Genomic DNA, 17,109 nt, shown 5'->3' on the forward strand with positions numbered 1-17,109 from the left:
GGCTGTATCTGATGAGCAACAAAGCGTTCATTGTATGGTGTAAAATTAGACTGATACAAACTTGGGAGAGTCCGTGGGCGTAGCAACAGAATGTCCAAAGGAGATAACGAGATAAGTACACAAAGAAAGCATACTGAACATGAAAAAAACCAGATTGCTGTACAACGTGTTTAGAATGTTTGTGATTGTCTACGGGTTGATCTGCCGGGGGCGGAGGAAGAATTGTCTTCAGCGGCGTTACCTCGCAACACGACGAATGAACGACGGTTCTCCTCTGGAGCAGCTTCCGGTGCAGGGTCAGGCTTGGAAGCTTCCGTGGCGGGAGAGACGCGCTTATCGCGCAATACGACGAAGGACTTGCCAGTTCCTTCATCAGGTTGTTCAGAAGGGAAATTACCGTCGCTCATCCGACGATTCCTGCGGAACTTAGCCCACAAAGTCCGTTTTGGCTGTGCAATATCAGCAGATGAATCGTCGGTATCAACTGCGATGGTCGGGCGGGCCAAGTCATTTGCGTCCTGTATAACGGCAGAACTCCCTGTCTGAAGATTGAACAATTCCGATGCATCTTCGACGATAGCGACTTGTGATTTGGTTCGTACATGGACCTGCGGCCGAGCAGCGTCCATTGCACCAGGCGGCAGTCCAGAGCCTACCGCATGGGAGGCACTCGGGTGGTTGACAGTGACTGTAGACCTATTTGTCGGCGTATTTGACCGAGGAGTTTGTACAGGGCTGGCCTGTCGTATTCGTTCTACAGAGGGGAACTCGTGTTTAGCCATGGGGGAGGACGACTTCTCCCGGTTAGCAATCGCGTAAGGCGTGTCGTAATGTGCTCGTCCTCCACCAACGCGAGCGAAACCAGACTTGGGTGGCGTTTCTACCACTGGTGATGGTGGCCGATCCTCCACAGGGCCGTACCCTGGTTGCGGGAATGGCTGCCAGGAACCCATAATGAAACCGCTCTCATCGTCGCTATCCTCTCTGTAAGGGCGTAGGGCATGTTCCGGTCTCAGGACTGACGGTGGTCCGTGTGAACTACTTGGTGGGGACGAATTTTTGTTGCCTATTGCAAATGGCTGCGTAGAACCCAGTGTGGATGAGCGCACATCATTACCTAGCGGACGACGGCTCCGCCTCCGCCGACGTTTTCTTGGTGTACACCAGCCTAATAAGCCCATCACTCCTAAAAGCCCTGTATCAAGCGTGTGCTTGCTTCTATCAAAGGGAACGCGGCCGATTATACGGAGCAGTGCTTCGAAGAGCTTGACCGCTAAGATCATCAGGAATGCGAGATACATCAAACCAAGGATAAACAAGATTGAGGCCGCAATCCAGCTTCCCGCGGAGATGCCAACAGAGACCTAGAAATTTCAAAAAGGTTATAATCCAATCAACACGCGCGCGCATAGATTGGACTACTCACTGTAGGCGTCAAAATGACGAGAAGAACAGCCACAGTTATGCGCGCGACACAGAAAAAGAAACTGATCAAGCCCATAGTTGCACCCCGTCCCCAGGGTAACCAAATACTCGTACTCAAGGACGTCACGATTTCAGTGACTAAAATGATAATCGCCTGTGTCGTTCCGCTCTTTTGGCCACACCCGATAGTGATTCCATATATCAGATTATTTGCAAAAAAGATGCATGCAAATAATTGGGAACCGTGTGCATAATGGTTGTATAGGGGTCCCAGCATCATGAGTGTCCTAGTCTCGTCATAAAGCTTGTTTGTCGCAGTCGTATAAAGGCGGACGACCAGGAAGACAGGAATTCCAATTGAGAACAGGGTGAATGCTAACACCGCTAGGACTACGGAGACTATTGAAGACTGGGAGCGAGCGTTTGCGAATTGGTAGGTAGAAAATATCGTGATCGGTAGATGGAAGAGTATGAGTACCCGGACCAGGTTGCCGTGGAGTATGCTGCCGTGAAACGAGCTGGGCTTTATTCGCAAGAACCGCCACCAACTTCTTCTTCCTACTGCACCTGACAGAGGGATAGATACTGAACGAAACAAGCGATAGCCAGCGGCAGAAGTGCCATCGTCGTCAGCCGACGGAGATCCGGCTTTGTCAGATTCTTTCATTGCGGCAATATACGCTGGAGTTCGAGGGCCAAAGGGAGACACCTTCTCCCTACCCCCGAACAGCGCAAGACCAAGTTGATCAAGCCCCCAGATGAGGAGGCTTACAATGATAACGCCAGCAATTATGGCTAAAAACAGCACGAGGCATACGCCAAATAAGTCTTGTGGTCTGAGACCGATGGCGGCAGCAAGCGAAGCAATGCCTGCAGCTGTACCCTCAGGAAACATAAGCAAAGAATTGGGCACGCTGGCATCGATAAAAACCGGGGAGCTTGAATCACTGAGCTGATCGGCAAAATTGGATGGCGGATTGTAGTCTTGAACTGTTAATGGGTTCCAACGCTTTGAGGAAGCATTATCGCCCTGTGTCAACGTGACGTCTAGACACGAATGTCAGGTATTGTGAGAACAATTATTACAGTGGAACTTACTAAATGAGAGTGTTGACCAGGCAGTCTGTGCAAGCATTGGATCTGTGTGCACCGAATCATTACACAAGTAAGATGAAAGGAGAACAAAAAAGTACATACACGCAAAAGTCGGCCATTGAACAGCAATCATACCTAAGACAGCACACCACTGCGTGTGAAAGAAAATATCACGCATGGACGGCGTGCCTAATGTTCAGGTCAACAAAATAAATAACCAGAATATTCATGTAAAAAACTCACTGAATCGAAGCAGAGCCGGTGTGGATGAGAAACGTTCACCACTAATCGCGCTTGCAAGTATATAACCCGCTCCTTCCAGACGCGACCATAGACTCCTGCTTGATCCTGTCCCGCCCCGCCCCCATGCTGCGATGAGCCTCGCCAACCCAATGACGACCCAGTACGCTATACAGACCGCCACGCTGACCCATAAGATAATCGCGGCATCGCCGTAAATTGAGCCTGCAACTCGCCTCCCAGTGAGAGGTGTAGTAGCCACATCAAAACATCCTAGCTCGACGGCCGGTGAAGAAGTATCCACTATTCGTAAACGTGTGCTAATCGTCAAAAGGTCGTATTGATGTTTGCCCAACGGAACTGCCGCAGAGAATGCTATCGGACCTGCGCTAACCGGACAAAAGAAATAGGTAGAATTCTCGGTCGGCAATGGGGATGCCGGACGCAAACTCGTGCAGAAAAACGTGCTGTTATCGAAAATGTTTATGGACAGTACAGAGCTTGTTGTAAAAATAGTAGCTGCAGCAAGTCGAGATTAGTGCATGAAGTGTCTAAGCTCCTATACATTTGACTCACAGAGAAGACTTGTGTCACTAGATATTGGCTCGATTGTCTGGCCTGTATTCCCAATGACAGTCAAGTTCAGATGTCTGCCGAGGATGTCGTTTGTCACGATTTGTCCATAGATTGTAGAAGCGTTAATCTTGAGGGATGGGTCTATTGGATTGCCGACAGTGCATTCTGTGAAGGGGAGAGCTGCAGGTTGTGCCGCGACAGAAAGAGAAAATACGATAGGAAAAAGGAAGGTGGTGAGAGAGGGAAGGCGGGGAAGGGTGAAGGCGCTATGCCTCATCGTAACATAAGGAGCAAAGAGGATAGCCAACGTCCTCGCCGCTATGCTCAGTGTCGACGGATGAGCGTGTAGTGTGGCGCGTTACGGCGTTGCCCGACGCTGCAGCCTTCTAAGCCCGCGTTGGGAATTTTCTGCTTACATACGCCATCTACGGTATACTTTGTTCGCATCTTACACGATACGAAATTTCAGTTCTTTGGACGTGTCATCCACATTGACTCGTTCAGCGTTTCCAAGCTGACCTGCTTGAGTCATTGACGCATCTTCTTGCCAACCAAACTCAAAGTAAAAATAAAGTCATTCCACCTGATGCCACAGTTGTATCGGTGCGACAAAATGCATCCGTAAAGACAACACCCCAATCAATCTTCACCTTATCCTCTACTATTGGGGAGCTCGTGCCTCAGTCTGTTTCAGTGGCTTCTCCAAAATCCTTATTCACCTGCCATGGAGTGCCGGCGAGACATGGTCGAGAGTGTTTGATCGTTCGCCGAGGAAAACTATCCTTAGTGTTCACTGCTCGGCGGCTGATACAATAACCCTCTGGGCACAGCTCTGCGCAAACAAACGTTGGGCAGGCGTTTCAAGTCGGCCATGTCCCGATCATTGTTGTCGCCCGCAATGGTCAAACGCCAGGAGTCAGGCGCCCGTGCCGCTGAATGCGTGCACTCCTTAGAGCACTATCTGCTGCGCTGTGCAACTTGCAGCGTCTGAAGAGCTCGATATAGCGGTCTAAATTCCGAAGGTCCGCGAGTTCCTGATGCGCTCGATTGACTAGTTAGAATTCACTCTGCGGCGGCATCTCTACTGCTTGAGTTTTGATGCTGCTACACAAACAAACTTGAATATGACGACAAACTAGTATCAAGGAGGTATGCACTACTCTCAGGCAGCCCTTCTGGTTCTATTAGCTCTCTGCCTGGGCGACCAAATGCAGGTAAATGTGTACTTCTTTGTCCATTCCTCTTTGGTGGGTCATGCGTTCCCATCGGCACAAGGTCAGACAACCGGCGTGCTCCATACATCAAAGAAGCACGATGGTTTGCCAATGAGCTCTTCTGTCGGTGTGCCTGACCGGTCGACGAAATCTCGCACAACTCAGAGTGTCGCCTACGTCTCTGGTAAACTCACAAGTCCTCTCACGCTTTATTGAACTTGGCAAATGCACACAAATAGAGTCTAGTCTAGACTATACTTGTCCCGACTCTTCTCCGAGGGGAACATGCCCGAGAGAAACACATGATATTCTATCTGCCGACCAGATATGCTTCGTTCCTGGCGACTGCGAATACTATACTCCACCTCGGCGTAACTGTGTGTATATGTCGACACAAAGTGTTTCAGATAATATTAATAATCGCTGCGGGAAGCCTTTACACGCTAACCTTCGTACACATGCGGCACAGGGGGAAAGTATGCACCAATAGTATGAGTGACAGCTTCGACTACGTCAAACTTCCCAGAAGCAAGCTAACTTCTCTTTTCCGTGTGCGCCCGCGCTCAACCTTCTTGCATCGCTTGGTGGACGTCTTCTCCAGTGTGGCATGATAGCTCCCCAGTGCATACACATGCTGCATGTTGCGCTCCTGCACTCCGTCGCCTCCTCCATCACCGAGCACAGCACCGAGCACAGTCGAAACAAGGGCCATCAGATTGGCGCCCAAGCGTAAGGCAAGGATGGCCAAAGATCCTCGCCTTAGATCGAAAATGTCTCCAGCCTACAGATCTGTCGATACTTACTGTAAACCCAGTTACGCAATTTACCTTTAGCTAGCGCGGTTCGCAGGCATGGATGAAGACTCTGACTTCGTTCATTCTCCGGCACTGCTTTCTACCACCATCATTATCTCTCATCTAAGGGAAGAGAAGCATGGCGAAGCGGAAGATTGGGATTGGGATTCTACAGGGGCCCCGAACCTCCTCCTCTCTCTTTGAAAAGAACCCGAACATCTCAACAAGGTTCAATCAACGACAGAGCTGTCCGTTTCAAGGCAAACAAACGCGGTTATCTACCCGTTTGCACATATTTGGACGGCATGATTACTAGCTTCTGACGTTCTTGAAGGTGGCACGAAGTAAGGTATGGAAGAGAGAGTCCACCCATGCGTCAGCACTCAACGCACGCCCTGTGATTTCCGCGTCTAATTTTGTGTCTCAAGTCAAAAGTCTGCATCGATCGTGCTTCTATCCATCATAAACTGCATCAAACCATATTCCTGCACACACAGGCCTTTGGGATACGACAGGAGAGCCGCTCCTCAGCTTGCCGTATCGTACTCGTCAGATCCATCCTGGTTTCTCCAAAGCGGATGGGCAATCCATTGGCGTGATCCGGGATCGCTGAGCATAATTGCTGCCATGCAATATTCCTGAATCCGTCATCTTCTTTCTCCATGAAGTATGCGCTTCTTCGGCGTTACAATGATAACAAATCCAGGCTATGTTTCGACCTGAGAAAGAAAGAAACAGAAGAAACTTCTCTACAAGCATCTGGTTAGTGCACTCCTACCTTCAAACCCCATTAGCATGGATGCGTTTTGCAGCTGCTTCCTCTCCACTAGGCCTTTTGGCTGGAAGGGGCAAGCACTGTCCACGAGGTCCGTTGGCTCATACTCGCGTGCGGAGGAGACGCTGCGCTGACGGCTTAACACTTATGCATACTCGTTTACACTTATCTGAGATTAAATTTCGTGTACATGGAACGGTACCGATTGCAAAAGGGCCGAAAGAGTTGAATGATCGCGGAATCTTGAACTTTGAGACTCACACCAAGTCGGAGGGTGTATGTTTGTTATCCAATAAACACCTACTACTGTCTGGTACACTTTTGAAAAGGATTAGCTTCACCTTCATGCAATTTATTTTCGCTCTACAAATAATATTAAGGGAACTGACAAGAGTAGAGGATATCTGAAGGACGGGGACCCCGAAACCTCGTTAAAGGCAAAAGCTGCCAAATGAGGGAAGTCATGTTAACCGACGCTCTCGGCTCGTCGATAGCTCTCTTCAAGCTGCATTCCAAACCCTCTTGTGACCGAGTTCACCGATAAACTTACTGAGCCAGTCGACTACTCTATGAGAGCGTGTTGTGCTCTTTTTCATATGTGAGGCGCTCGAGGCGAGATGGCACACGCAGCCACAGGCTGGGCAGTAGCAAGCCGACTGTCTGAGTTTCTCTGCACTTATCGAATTTTGAAATCACTACAATGACTCCCATCAAGAGCGATGGGCATTTCATACCGTCAACACCATGTGGACCAGGGCGCCTACTGTTTAACGCCATCGCCACCTCCTATACCATCAACCATTCGCTCCCGTCGATCACTGGGACGTCGGTAAACGTGGCAACTGCGAATCAGTTCATCTAGCTCCGCCTTCCGCCATATGTAGGAGAGCTAGGTAAACGTTACAGTAGAGGTAATTTTTTCCCGACTTCCCACGGCAGCGACAAAGTCACCGGTGCAATTTGCTGACGGCGCCGCTCCTCACAAATAAACCCGCAATTTCAGCTATTTTCAAGACACCTATTTCTCCTGTACTTGTGAATGGAACGGTTTCCTGTCCGATGCGTAGCTCCGACGTCCGACGTCCGACTCCGTGCTGGAGCCGTTTGACGCTCGCGCTCGTGTAATTATAGGCCCACGCACCTGCACAATTAATTTTCCTCTCTTTTTTAGGTGACTCTTGTCTTGCAGCTGCATACAGGTTCAAATTAGAAGCAGCATATTGCCCCTGTAATGTAATGCCAGCACGGAGAAAAAGGTTGTATGCAAGTAAGGGGCTTGGCGACGGTCCGCAAGTTGTTTTTATCAGGGCCATTCGACTGGTGTTTTCCTTCCTTTGGTTCCGTAATCCCGCTAATTTCCACTAAAATGTGAAAACGTGTCCTTCTCGACTGCGCAGCCACGCAGCAGCAAGGCTCTCCCGCGCACTTGTATGCAAGCCGCAGCTCGTCTACCCTTCACAGGGTCAGTATCCATGTATGTAGGATATATTTGCGTTCATGTAAACTGCGCCTGAGTCAGAGTTCGTCTCAAGTATTCTTCCTTCTCCGGATAGCTCTAATGGAGGAAGAATCGGGTTCAGACTCCAGCCTATTCATGTCCGTTCATTTGTCTGCTTACTAAGAACCTTGTCCCCCCCTTAACGTACGCGGAATGGCGGTAGGACTTAACGCGGTCCCGACCCGAACTTGAGAGTTAGGCATCCATTTTCCAGTTGCTTCCTCAACTACTCGACTCGGTAGGTACTACCGAGTGTAGCAGGAGACATAACGTGACCCGGTATGTGGATTAGGTGTTTCATTCGCCCTTTGGCACTCCACATCTGTGTACTCGTGTGGCACTGCCCAGGCGCCAATGCGATACTACCATAGACGTACACGTTCACCGAATTCGTGTTGAAACCGCAGGAGGTATGGATTTTCATTGAAGAAGCTCCAGAACGGTCCTTGCGGGAAATGTAAAAGCTTCCGACTTTGCCGGAGTAAGGCGACTTCTGGTTAGTAAGATAGGAGGGGATAGGACAGGCAAGACAGGCTATTCGTCATACTTCGTGGACAGTGGCGGGCAGTAGACAGCACACCAAGACAAAATGAAGATACAGGATTAGAGCTGTAAAGAACGCGACTTTCATTTGGACGCGGACGCAACCGAGCGCCGCCCTGATAACAGGTGCAGTTGCAGGAACCTTCGTCCTTTGGCACCGAGTATTGCCGAGTATTACTCTGAGTTGTACAGGTTTGAGGCATGGATGAATGTTCCATCCATGAACCGATGTCCATCTTGAACACAAATACGATCGAGGGACCAGGTCCTGGTACTGGGTTTGTGAAAGGAGGACACATTATCCAGAAATCCGCGGACAGGTAAGACATGGCGAGCGATACTCAATACCACGGCAGCAATATCGCTCGGTACAGGCAAGGACCGCTGCTCCCTTTCTTTGGAAGGTTGAGTATGAAGAAGAAGCACTTGAGCGCATCTATTCAGACGTCCATTCCGACGTCTTTTTGGATTCAGCGGAATTGCATTCAGATCGTTAGGCTCAAAGCATCTGTGCCAAGTCTCGAGCGCTTTGCCCAGCCGCATGTATGTATAGATCCTAGATAGGTTCAAAGTACATAGCAAGGTAGTCAAAGAACGCGCATATCTATACTGCACTGCCTCGCATAGGAATAGACGTTCTTCCTCCTCCTCCTGGTTTAGCAGAATTAGCCGGCGCGTCAGTAGTAGCGTCAGTAGGACATCATCATCGCCCGTGGTATATGAATATGCTCTAATTGGTTCGTCAAATAAGGATACCGTCACTCCTGCCGCCGGAGAGACACCGTGAAATTTGCATGCTCGCCGTCTGAATGACATAGATGTATAGTCGACGAGAAGGCTCGGGAGCAAAGACACGGCGATGACAATGACGCCGATGAATGCGGACGGAGGTGAACGACGATCCGCGAAGAGCAAGGTTATTCTAAGTATAAGGAAAGTTATGCATATGTGTGTTTATGTGTATCCGGACTCGTGCTGGTACCATGTGTTCTCAAGAGCGATGTCATAAGTACGAAGGACTTTGTCCGCCCCCGGCTCTTCCTTTCTTCGCGAGTATTTCTCTGGATATTTTTGTAAAAGTACTAGGACGCTAGTACTGTAGTATGTTCTCTCCAGGCTTCAAACGCGTATATGCGTTCAGGGCGCGATGAGAAATGAATTTTTGCATCTTCGCTTGTCTTCTTTAAGCTCTTATCTTTATCATTTAGTTGCTTCTTTCAAGTCGAGTCGTAAGTGCTGTGCATATGCTGTCGACACGCGGTGCATATTCCCTTTGGCCCTGTGCATGCTTTCGGCAAGTTCTCGTCCAGCTCTGTCTCGCAGGCGTGCCTCGCTTAGCCCACAAGCAACCGAAGAGGACCATTTGGTCAAGTTTGGGCTGAAGAAGTACCGAACCGCAATCGATTTTACGTCTTCCTTCCCTTTTACAAACCATTTTTATTTTCAATACAAATTTCGAGATGATGAGATAACAGAAGAATGCGCCAGGACAGCTGTCGTTACTCAACCGCAGCTGCAGTCGGAAACAAACGGAGAAGCTACACAACTCTTCTACTCGTGCACGAGAGCGACGGGGGAGGGGAAGAGGCTCTAGGCCGATGAAGGTGGACAAGACCCTATGGTCCGCGCGGGTGCAGGGGTGCAAAGCCAGCTCAGCTGAGATGGCTAAAATTGCTCCTCCCGTGACGGCATGTACATTTATATATGCTATAGACAAGTACACCAGCACCCCGTGAATGGCTTAAGTGGGGCGCAGAGCGCCGCTGCCAAAGTATCGGTTCCTAGCAGCAGTCAGTACGGCGGAGCAGCTACGGTTGGAGGGTAAGTAGGGTGGGGTTGGGATACGATGGGCGCTCAAAGGCGGTGTCTCGTCGGACAAGTACAGACGAAAGCATAACTGGCCCAAGCACGCCCGCACGGGCGGGCCGGGATTGTATATAGTGGTTGCAGTCGTATAGTAATATAAAGCAGGTGGATATAATATCAAGAGTGCATATATAAATTAGCTGTGCGTAGACAACGAGAAACGTGCACATGTGTGCCAGGCCAGTCGCGACGTGGGCACGGAAAGGGACAAGCGCGTCCTGGACGAGTGCACAGGAGAGCAGACGGGAGGATAGTGCTTGTTTGCGCAGAGCGGTGTGGGGTGCTAGAATGAAGTGAGGCAGAGGCTCGATAGAGCCAGACGACCGGGTTTCGCACGCTTTCGGGGTCCTCGCTCCCTAGCTTCTTTCGATCTTGATCTTACTATTTTATTATATTTGCGTGCACTCCATATCCGGAAGGCACGACACTGCATATCCATCCAATAAATTATACCTTTTATCGCCTCAAAATACAAAAGAGACCCGACTCGCTCCTTGGTCGTTCTGCATCCCCTTGTCGTCGTTGCTTGCGCTGCCTCCGACGCGTACCCTTGCTCCGCTTCTGCAGCTGCACTCTGACACAAAGTTCACGACACGCCCCCACTAAATGGACTCATCGCACTTCGACGCCGTCACCGTGTCCTCTGACTCCTCCCTCCCTCAGACTCCCTCTCCTCGCAACTCTATTACGCTCGACCACACCTTTGAGAACGTCAAGCCGCAAGTCGACTTTGACCACCGGATCGAGCCAAACTCCATCTTTGCTGACAGCTACCCTCACCACTATCCCGAGTCTGAGCCTGTCACCCACTCGATGGAGAACCCCGCCATGTGGAACGGTGCACAAGCCGCTCCATTTTTCGCGCCCCAGCGTCACGGGAGCAACGGTTCACTCCTCCAGGAGCTACATGGCCAGGACTATGCCGACCATTTAGACGCGTACTCGCCTCCGCCCTTGACCTCTGGCTCAGAATGGAACACACCTGCCCCACTTCCGCACTCGGCCCTGCCCGTACATATGCACCATGAACAGGCTCAAGCTATGAGCCGCCGTGCTTCCTTCTCGTCGATCCACACGGACCGCGAGGATGGTGTTCAACACGTTTTGCATCCGTTTGCGTCGGACGAGCACAACGGACACTACGGTATGTATGGCAGGGACTTCTATGCTGAGCCTCTCAGCATGAACGACTCGGGTTCACCCCAGCCAGCTCTTTCTGCGGATCCTTCTGCCTTGCACGGCGCCATGCACTTGAACACACCTCCGCACCTCGAGGATGCATACATGTCTCCGCATCATCCATACCGTGACATGGAAGATGGCATCAAGCTTGAGGACGGCAGCCAGGTGATTGTGCCTTCACAGCACATTTTTTACCCTCGGCCACCCTCGCAGGCAGGCCACTTACCTCCGATGCCGCTCTACATGGCTCCACATGCAGCGATCCCAATTCAGCACACTGACGATGCCGCATCGAAGGAGACTCAATATCTCCGTCGCCGGTGCTTCAACTGTCACACTACAGAACCCCCTTCTTGGAGGCGATCGACGCTCAACCCGGGTAAAATTGTCTGTAACAAATGTGGTTTATACGAGCGCACGCACCTGCGACCACGCCCCCAGCGATTCGATGAGCTTCGTGCGGGTAATAAGTCACGCAAGCACTCTTCAAAAGTTCTTTCCGGCTCGACGAGTCCGAAAGAGTCTTCGAACGCGACAGTCAAGAAGGAACAGAGCGAGCTTGAACTCGAAACTCCCGCCAGGCGGAGGTCGGCTTCAAACTCGTCCGTGAATTCGGCATCGAGTGACCTTGACGACTCTGGTTCGTCCTCACCTGAAGCTGCAGAATCTGACAAGAACTAATTTTTAATTCAAGTTTCAATCTATTCCTCGGCATCGGCGGGATCTGTGTCTGGTGCAGATTCATACAGCAATTCGCCTCTTATGTCGTCTTTCTCCGTTCCAAATGCTTCTCCGACGTCTTCACCTCAAGTTCTCGCGTCTGAACTTGGCGGCATTCGACTACCCTCCGCGTCCTTGAACGATGTTGCATCTCTGCACTCAGCACCGCACCAGCCGCGTAAAGCAGCGACTGCACCCTATTTCAACGCCAACGGGCGACCGATTTCTCCAGCTAGCTCCGTTGAGGATTCGGACTATATGGGCATGCGCCGTAGTTCCATGCCCATTGAGCTAACGTGCCGCGCATCTCCGCTACTCAACAATGGTTCTACGATCGGCCTTCCGGAAGTTACTGGCTGGCAGCCTGTTTCTCTCCCAGAGGCAGATATAAAGCTTCCCAACAGCAGGAGCTCGTCACGCAACTCCATGGTAGCATAAGCTCGAGACTCATGTTCACCGTCCACTCCTTCGGAAACTTCCAATTACTTGTCAGAAGACTTGCATGTCGTTGCTATGCGGCGACCTAACTTATTGCTTGCTCGATTTCAAGTTATCTATTGCGCCAACTTTTCTGTCACATCTCGTCTTTTGAGCTTCCCCCTTGCCCTCGCATACAAAAAGCGCATTGACCATCTGTATCAATCAAATCAACTATTGTACCTGTTTACTTGATACAGGTACGAAAGATTCCGTTTGCGGATTTCCCGCTGGATGGGATGGGTTCGCTTGCACGCGTGCGCTGTTTGGCTCGTTGGCCGTCGATTCCTTCCTGCCACTCCCCTCTCATCTGTATCATCTACACTATCAATTGTGACGCGTAGGCTCAATCGCAATTAAAATATTGTTTTTATCATCCTTTCCTTCGCACTTCTTGCCCTTGTTTTCCCACTGTTTATTATTCGTATTCGCTGTCCTGGTTACCCTCGTCCCCGATATCCCGCTTACTTATTGTGTGCATTTCCCTGATCTTTCTGTTTTTTTTATATTTTATCGGCGCGCATGGGACACTCTTTTCATTATCTCTCTTATCCCCCCTCTTGACTATTGATATATATATGTGCTACAATGGGATGTGTATTAGTATGTACTGCTTATGCGGTTCCCTCGACTTAAATCGAGAAGAGGACAAAATAGGAATTTATACATGGAATGCGCAGACAAACACCCTGTAGCGACGCACGTTGACTGGCTGCATCGGAATCTGGAGATAAAAGTGCATGCATAATATTTGTGGTGTGATCATCGGGAACTAAGGCAGGGAAAGGACTAGTCGTAAGTGGTGCTGGAGGGAGAGGACGCGCTCTGTCGGGAGTTGCCGGGGGACCAGTGCAACCTGAAACACTTTGGAATTTCGAACAGGGGAACTTCTTTTCTCTATTCTCTGTTCGCCGTACCTCTCAGTTCAGTGGATTCTTCGAATTCCTGGCGCCCCTTCTCCCCTTTAACCAGCCTCCCGCGTACTCAGCTCACATCCAATCCAGAGAGCATCGAAGCGGCGGGAGTAATGGGCGCGACGGACGCGACGAGATGGGACGCGTTGGGGAAGACCTCTAAATAGGGACTAATGAAAAGGAAAAATTTAGGAGTACTAAGTTCCACGCGCCGCTCGCTCCGGGACGCGAGAGAGAGGTAACAGTAAGGTTTGAGCCGTATATGACGAGAGAAGCGAGAAGCGAACGAGCGCGGGCGTGCGAGAAGCCGGGGGTTGGTAAAAAAACTAAGGTACGCTTTCGACCAGAAGACAGGACGAAAGCGATTCAGCGAAGGCCACGCAGGCTGACGCTCATTTCTGGCGCACCCCCTTTCTATTCTTCGTAGTCCTAGCTAGCTAGAATAAAACGACTCCAACCGGACTGGGATTGGAATCCGCGACTACGGCTACGCGGCTGCGGGAACGGGAGGACGGGATACCCTTCCGTCGCTTTGGCTTTCCAGGGCTAGTTGAACACTGTGTCTACATCCGCGGCACATGTATCGCTTAAGCGAGTACGCATGTATTAGCCAGCGACGTGGACAGGCGGCAGGACAGCGGGCGTGACCACATGCGTTCGCAGCACCACGCAGTTTGCGCAGCCTCCCGTCTTTCAGCCTTTGTCTTTCCTGAACATATCGTCACATATTGACCCTGACACGGACTCCCTTCCGTCTCGCATGGGAATCCCCACTCGCGCTTAGCTTAGAATACATAACGTGAAACCTCTCGTAAACTGGTCATATTCACAAAAGACGCCGAAAAGCCGAGAGATTTTTTCATGTTGTGGTCAAATTGGACCGGCCTTTGTCTCAACTAAACCCCGAGGTCGAGCGCGTTGAAGCGCACGTCAATCCCATCGCTTGCAATGCGGGAGGAACCATTCTATTTCTTTGAGGTACAAGCTACGAAATTTAAGTGCAGAGAAAATTTTAGGGTAGTCGATTATCTCTATGCGATTGGTCAAATCGAGAGGACTAGTTAACGATACCATGCAGTTGGAAGATTCGGAACCAAATGCAATCACAGCAAGCACGCTGAGTTTGAAAAGGTCAAGTCCCAAATAAGACTTTCGTACGTATGAGAGTCAGGGACGTTTGAAGTTGAGGTGAGACAACGGCTCTGTCGCCTGTCCAAGAAAAAGACCTGCAAGTGAAACTCGAAAACATTTATGACAGCTGCGGTACCGACGACGTAAAGCGGGTGCCCACGTTCCTCGGTGCAAGAACGAAAAGAGGAAAAGTAGAAAATGGAGGGGACCCAAGGACGCGGGTGGACAGAGCGATATCGGAGCTCAGCCTTTCTCGGAAAACAAAGTTCCCCCTCTTTTCTCGTCATGTCTTCTCTGAAGTCTTCGCGAGATCCCATTATGCCTTGTTTGAATAAAGTTACAGCAGTTACACTCGCCTCGTGTGCAGCGTGCCGAATGTGCCGTTCATCGACCCTGTGTAATCGAACGACAAACCATGACGAGAAGGCCACTGACGAGCCGGCAACACCAGGCCTTGCAGATCGCGGACCGCGAGTTCATTCCGCGTCGCGATCCACATCGGGAGCCTGGCAAGTTCGACTAGCGGGTCCCGGTGCTGTCCCGCTTCTCCTCCAGGGCGCGACACTCAATGTGTTCTTTGCTGCGCTGTTGCCTGAGCCATTCTCGTTAAATTGAAGACCAAGTGCGTTCATACCATGCACATCTACTCTCAGCGAATGGGCCGATACTGGCGAAGCAGACGGCGTCGGCCCGTCATCTATGTCGTCTTCATTGGTTCTGCTATCGTACTTGGTTCCAAACGCCCACCCGGCTAAACGACTAACCCACGCGAGCCCCTGCGCAGCTGCGCGTGTGCCGATCCACTGTGCGACGCGCATCCCAGGCACTAACGCAAACAGGTCGCGGACATCATAAAAGTCGCGATGTTGCACAATTCGACCTTGCTCGTTAAACGAGAGCCTTGAAATGACGTGCAGTTTTAGGTGCAGAGGGCTAGAGAAGCGGCGTAGTCCCGGAATAGCCAGGGCAGGCTTGGGAGCGGATGGCCCGATATTATTGGCAAATACCGACACAACAGAAGAGTCGACGTCCGGAATAGTTTGCTCTGCATCACCCATTCGTGCACCAACATGCAGACCCGGCAGAATTACGACATTCATAGTATGTTCGATGATACTTAGTCGGTGTCCATCTGTAAGGGCGGAAGAAGTCAGCACAGATCGAAGTATGCGAAACAAGTCGAAAAAAGGAAGAAGCCAAGGACCAGAACTCTGAGCGGATGCTTTCTAGCTCTGCCCAAGACCTGTGTTGGACTAGCTTCTCTTCGCTGTCCAAGAACTCTGCTCCATACCAGTACCTCTGTACTCACCAAAAGTTTCGCTGTCATAGATTTCGTCAATCTCACTCCACACGTGGAGTGCTCGGAACCATGACTCGTTCGGTTCCCCTTGCGAAGGCGATGGCTGGAACAGCGTCTTGAACATCGCTAACGGACGCGGCACGTCCAAGTCGCGCAGTTGGCGGGACAACACGTTGATGTCTCCTATGATCTGACGAGAGGAGGCTGTGATCAGCGGATTCTCGTAGCTGTCGTCCCCAAACAACAGAACAGATCCTTCATCAGTTAAATACCAGTATCAGGGATGGATGCAACGTACACTATACAATTGAAATGCATTGGTCCATGCATCCAATTGGGACAAAAGTATTTCCGATCAGCACCTGCCCCTGGCTCTGAACAGTTCCGCAACACCTACCAGCATGAACTTCGTACAACCTTTCGACAGTCTCGGCAGCTGTAACACCTGGTGCAGGCCCCTCGCCGTAGATGAGCTCATATGCTTCGAGCGTCGAAACGCGGTTTGGCACGGATATGTGTGAGGAAAGAGAGAACGAGGATAGGTTGCGATTGCGGTGCCTAAGATTTTGCGAGGACGCGCTGAGACCTGCACTAGGGTACTGATGGTACTGAGGATCTGTTCGAGGGAAATAGAAGAGCTGTTGTTCGGACTCGGACGCGTCGGTGACTGTCCGTGGTCGTGTGTACATGTCGTGTGCGTCTCGCGACAGCGGCATCCGTGAAAGATACGTTCTTGTAGTACGGGAGATTAAGATAACAATCGCATTAATTTCAAATGATTCTGAGCCGTCTTAGCTAGTGTCTGCCCGAGTGACGCGAACTGAGGGGGACAGAGCAGGGGATACGGCGGTAGCGGAACGCGTTCGATTGATATGTGGTCGTACACGTCGAGCTCAGCAGTGCAGCTGCGCCACGCGAGCCTGGCGTCATCGCTCGTTTAGGGCCAATGGTCACGAGCACATCTTCACCCAATCCTTAATATTATTTTAACAATTTCTTCTCGACATATTCTTGTGGTTTGGCCGGTGCGATGCAACTGACCTTCAGAGAGGACTGGGTGTTATTCAAAATTGCGTCGTACGAGAGAGCGAATCGTATAAGTTCTCTCTAAACAGTGATCACTGATGATTGTCGCGTGCCATCAAAAAACCAATCACCAAACAAACAAACCCCACAATGATCGACGCGCATCATTGCACGAAGACGGTTCGCCTCTCAAAGAAAATCACAACAAATCCGTATCCAATCTTCCATCAATCGAAATGAACCGTGTAGATCGTTGCAACCCTTGCTCGGGGATTATATTTCATTTACCGTTGATCAGATAGACTTTTTTGCTTTGCTCGGTCGGCTTGGACA

General features: G+C 50.6%; 6 protein-coding genes across 6 annotated transcripts; 3 read left to right on the plus strand and 3 right to left on the minus strand.

The window, feature by feature from the left end:
* Nucleotide 1: 1 nt before the first annotated feature.
* On the minus strand, nucleotides 2-3,613 carry FOMMEDRAFT_111158 (uncharacterized protein; the record flags this gene model as incomplete). Its single annotated transcript, XM_007268594.1, has 6 exons — nucleotides 2-1,364; nucleotides 1,427-2,472; nucleotides 2,524-2,565; nucleotides 2,623-2,709; nucleotides 2,764-3,279; nucleotides 3,337-3,613. 6 exons carry the CDS (start codon nucleotides 3,611-3,613, stop codon nucleotides 171-173), a joined length of 3,162 nt encoding a protein of 1,053 aa, XP_007268656.1. The 3' UTR covers nucleotides 2-170.
* Nucleotides 3,614-5,058: 1,445 nt separating this feature from the next.
* Nucleotides 5,059-6,008, minus strand: FOMMEDRAFT_30088 (uncharacterized protein; the record flags this gene model as incomplete). The annotated part of the gene is made up of 3 exons (XM_007268595.1): nucleotides 5,059-5,331; nucleotides 5,669-5,754; nucleotides 5,840-6,008. 3 exons carry the CDS (start codon nucleotides 6,006-6,008, stop codon nucleotides 5,059-5,061), a joined length of 528 nt encoding a protein of 175 aa, XP_007268657.1.
* A 135-nt stretch (nucleotides 6,009-6,143) lies between these two features.
* On the plus strand, nucleotides 6,144-6,981 carry FOMMEDRAFT_158519 (uncharacterized protein; the record flags this gene model as incomplete). Its single annotated transcript, XM_007268596.1, has 2 exons — nucleotides 6,144-6,395; nucleotides 6,835-6,981. The coding sequence occupies 2 exons, from the start codon at nucleotides 6,144-6,146 to the stop codon at nucleotides 6,979-6,981; spliced, it is 399 nt and encodes a 132-aa protein (XP_007268658.1).
* A 1,183-nt stretch (nucleotides 6,982-8,164) lies between these two features.
* Nucleotides 8,165-10,318, plus strand: FOMMEDRAFT_147925 (uncharacterized protein; the record flags this gene model as incomplete). Its single annotated transcript, XM_007268597.1, has 6 exons — nucleotides 8,165-8,480; nucleotides 8,517-8,703; nucleotides 8,987-9,108; nucleotides 9,369-9,389; nucleotides 9,874-9,981; nucleotides 10,177-10,318. Exons 1-6 carry the CDS (start codon nucleotides 8,362-8,364, stop codon nucleotides 10,316-10,318), a joined length of 699 nt encoding a protein of 232 aa, XP_007268659.1. The 5' UTR covers nucleotides 8,165-8,361.
* A 314-nt stretch (nucleotides 10,319-10,632) lies between these two features.
* On the plus strand, nucleotides 10,633-13,482 carry FOMMEDRAFT_158522 (uncharacterized protein; the record flags this gene model as incomplete). Its single annotated transcript, XM_007268598.1, has 4 exons — nucleotides 10,633-11,848; nucleotides 11,903-12,357; nucleotides 12,606-12,662; nucleotides 13,183-13,482. 4 exons carry the CDS (start codon nucleotides 10,633-10,635, stop codon nucleotides 13,480-13,482), a joined length of 2,028 nt encoding a protein of 675 aa, XP_007268660.1.
* A 792-nt stretch (nucleotides 13,483-14,274) lies between these two features.
* FOMMEDRAFT_147926 (uncharacterized protein) lies at nucleotides 14,275-16,439 on the minus strand (the record flags this gene model as incomplete). The annotated part of the gene is made up of 3 exons (XM_007268599.1): nucleotides 14,275-15,582; nucleotides 15,760-16,005; nucleotides 16,148-16,439. 3 exons carry the CDS (start codon nucleotides 16,437-16,439, stop codon nucleotides 14,927-14,929), a joined length of 1,194 nt encoding a protein of 397 aa, XP_007268661.1. The 3' UTR covers nucleotides 14,275-14,926.
* Nucleotides 16,440-17,109: the final 670 nt, after the last annotated feature.

The sequence above is a fragment of the Fomitiporia mediterranea genome, assembly GCF_000271605.1.
Source record: "Fomitiporia mediterranea MF3/22 unplaced genomic scaffold FOMMEscaffold_8, whole genome shotgun sequence".
NCBI classification, from domain to species: Eukaryota; Fungi; Basidiomycota; class Agaricomycetes; order Hymenochaetales; family Hymenochaetaceae; genus Fomitiporia; species Fomitiporia mediterranea.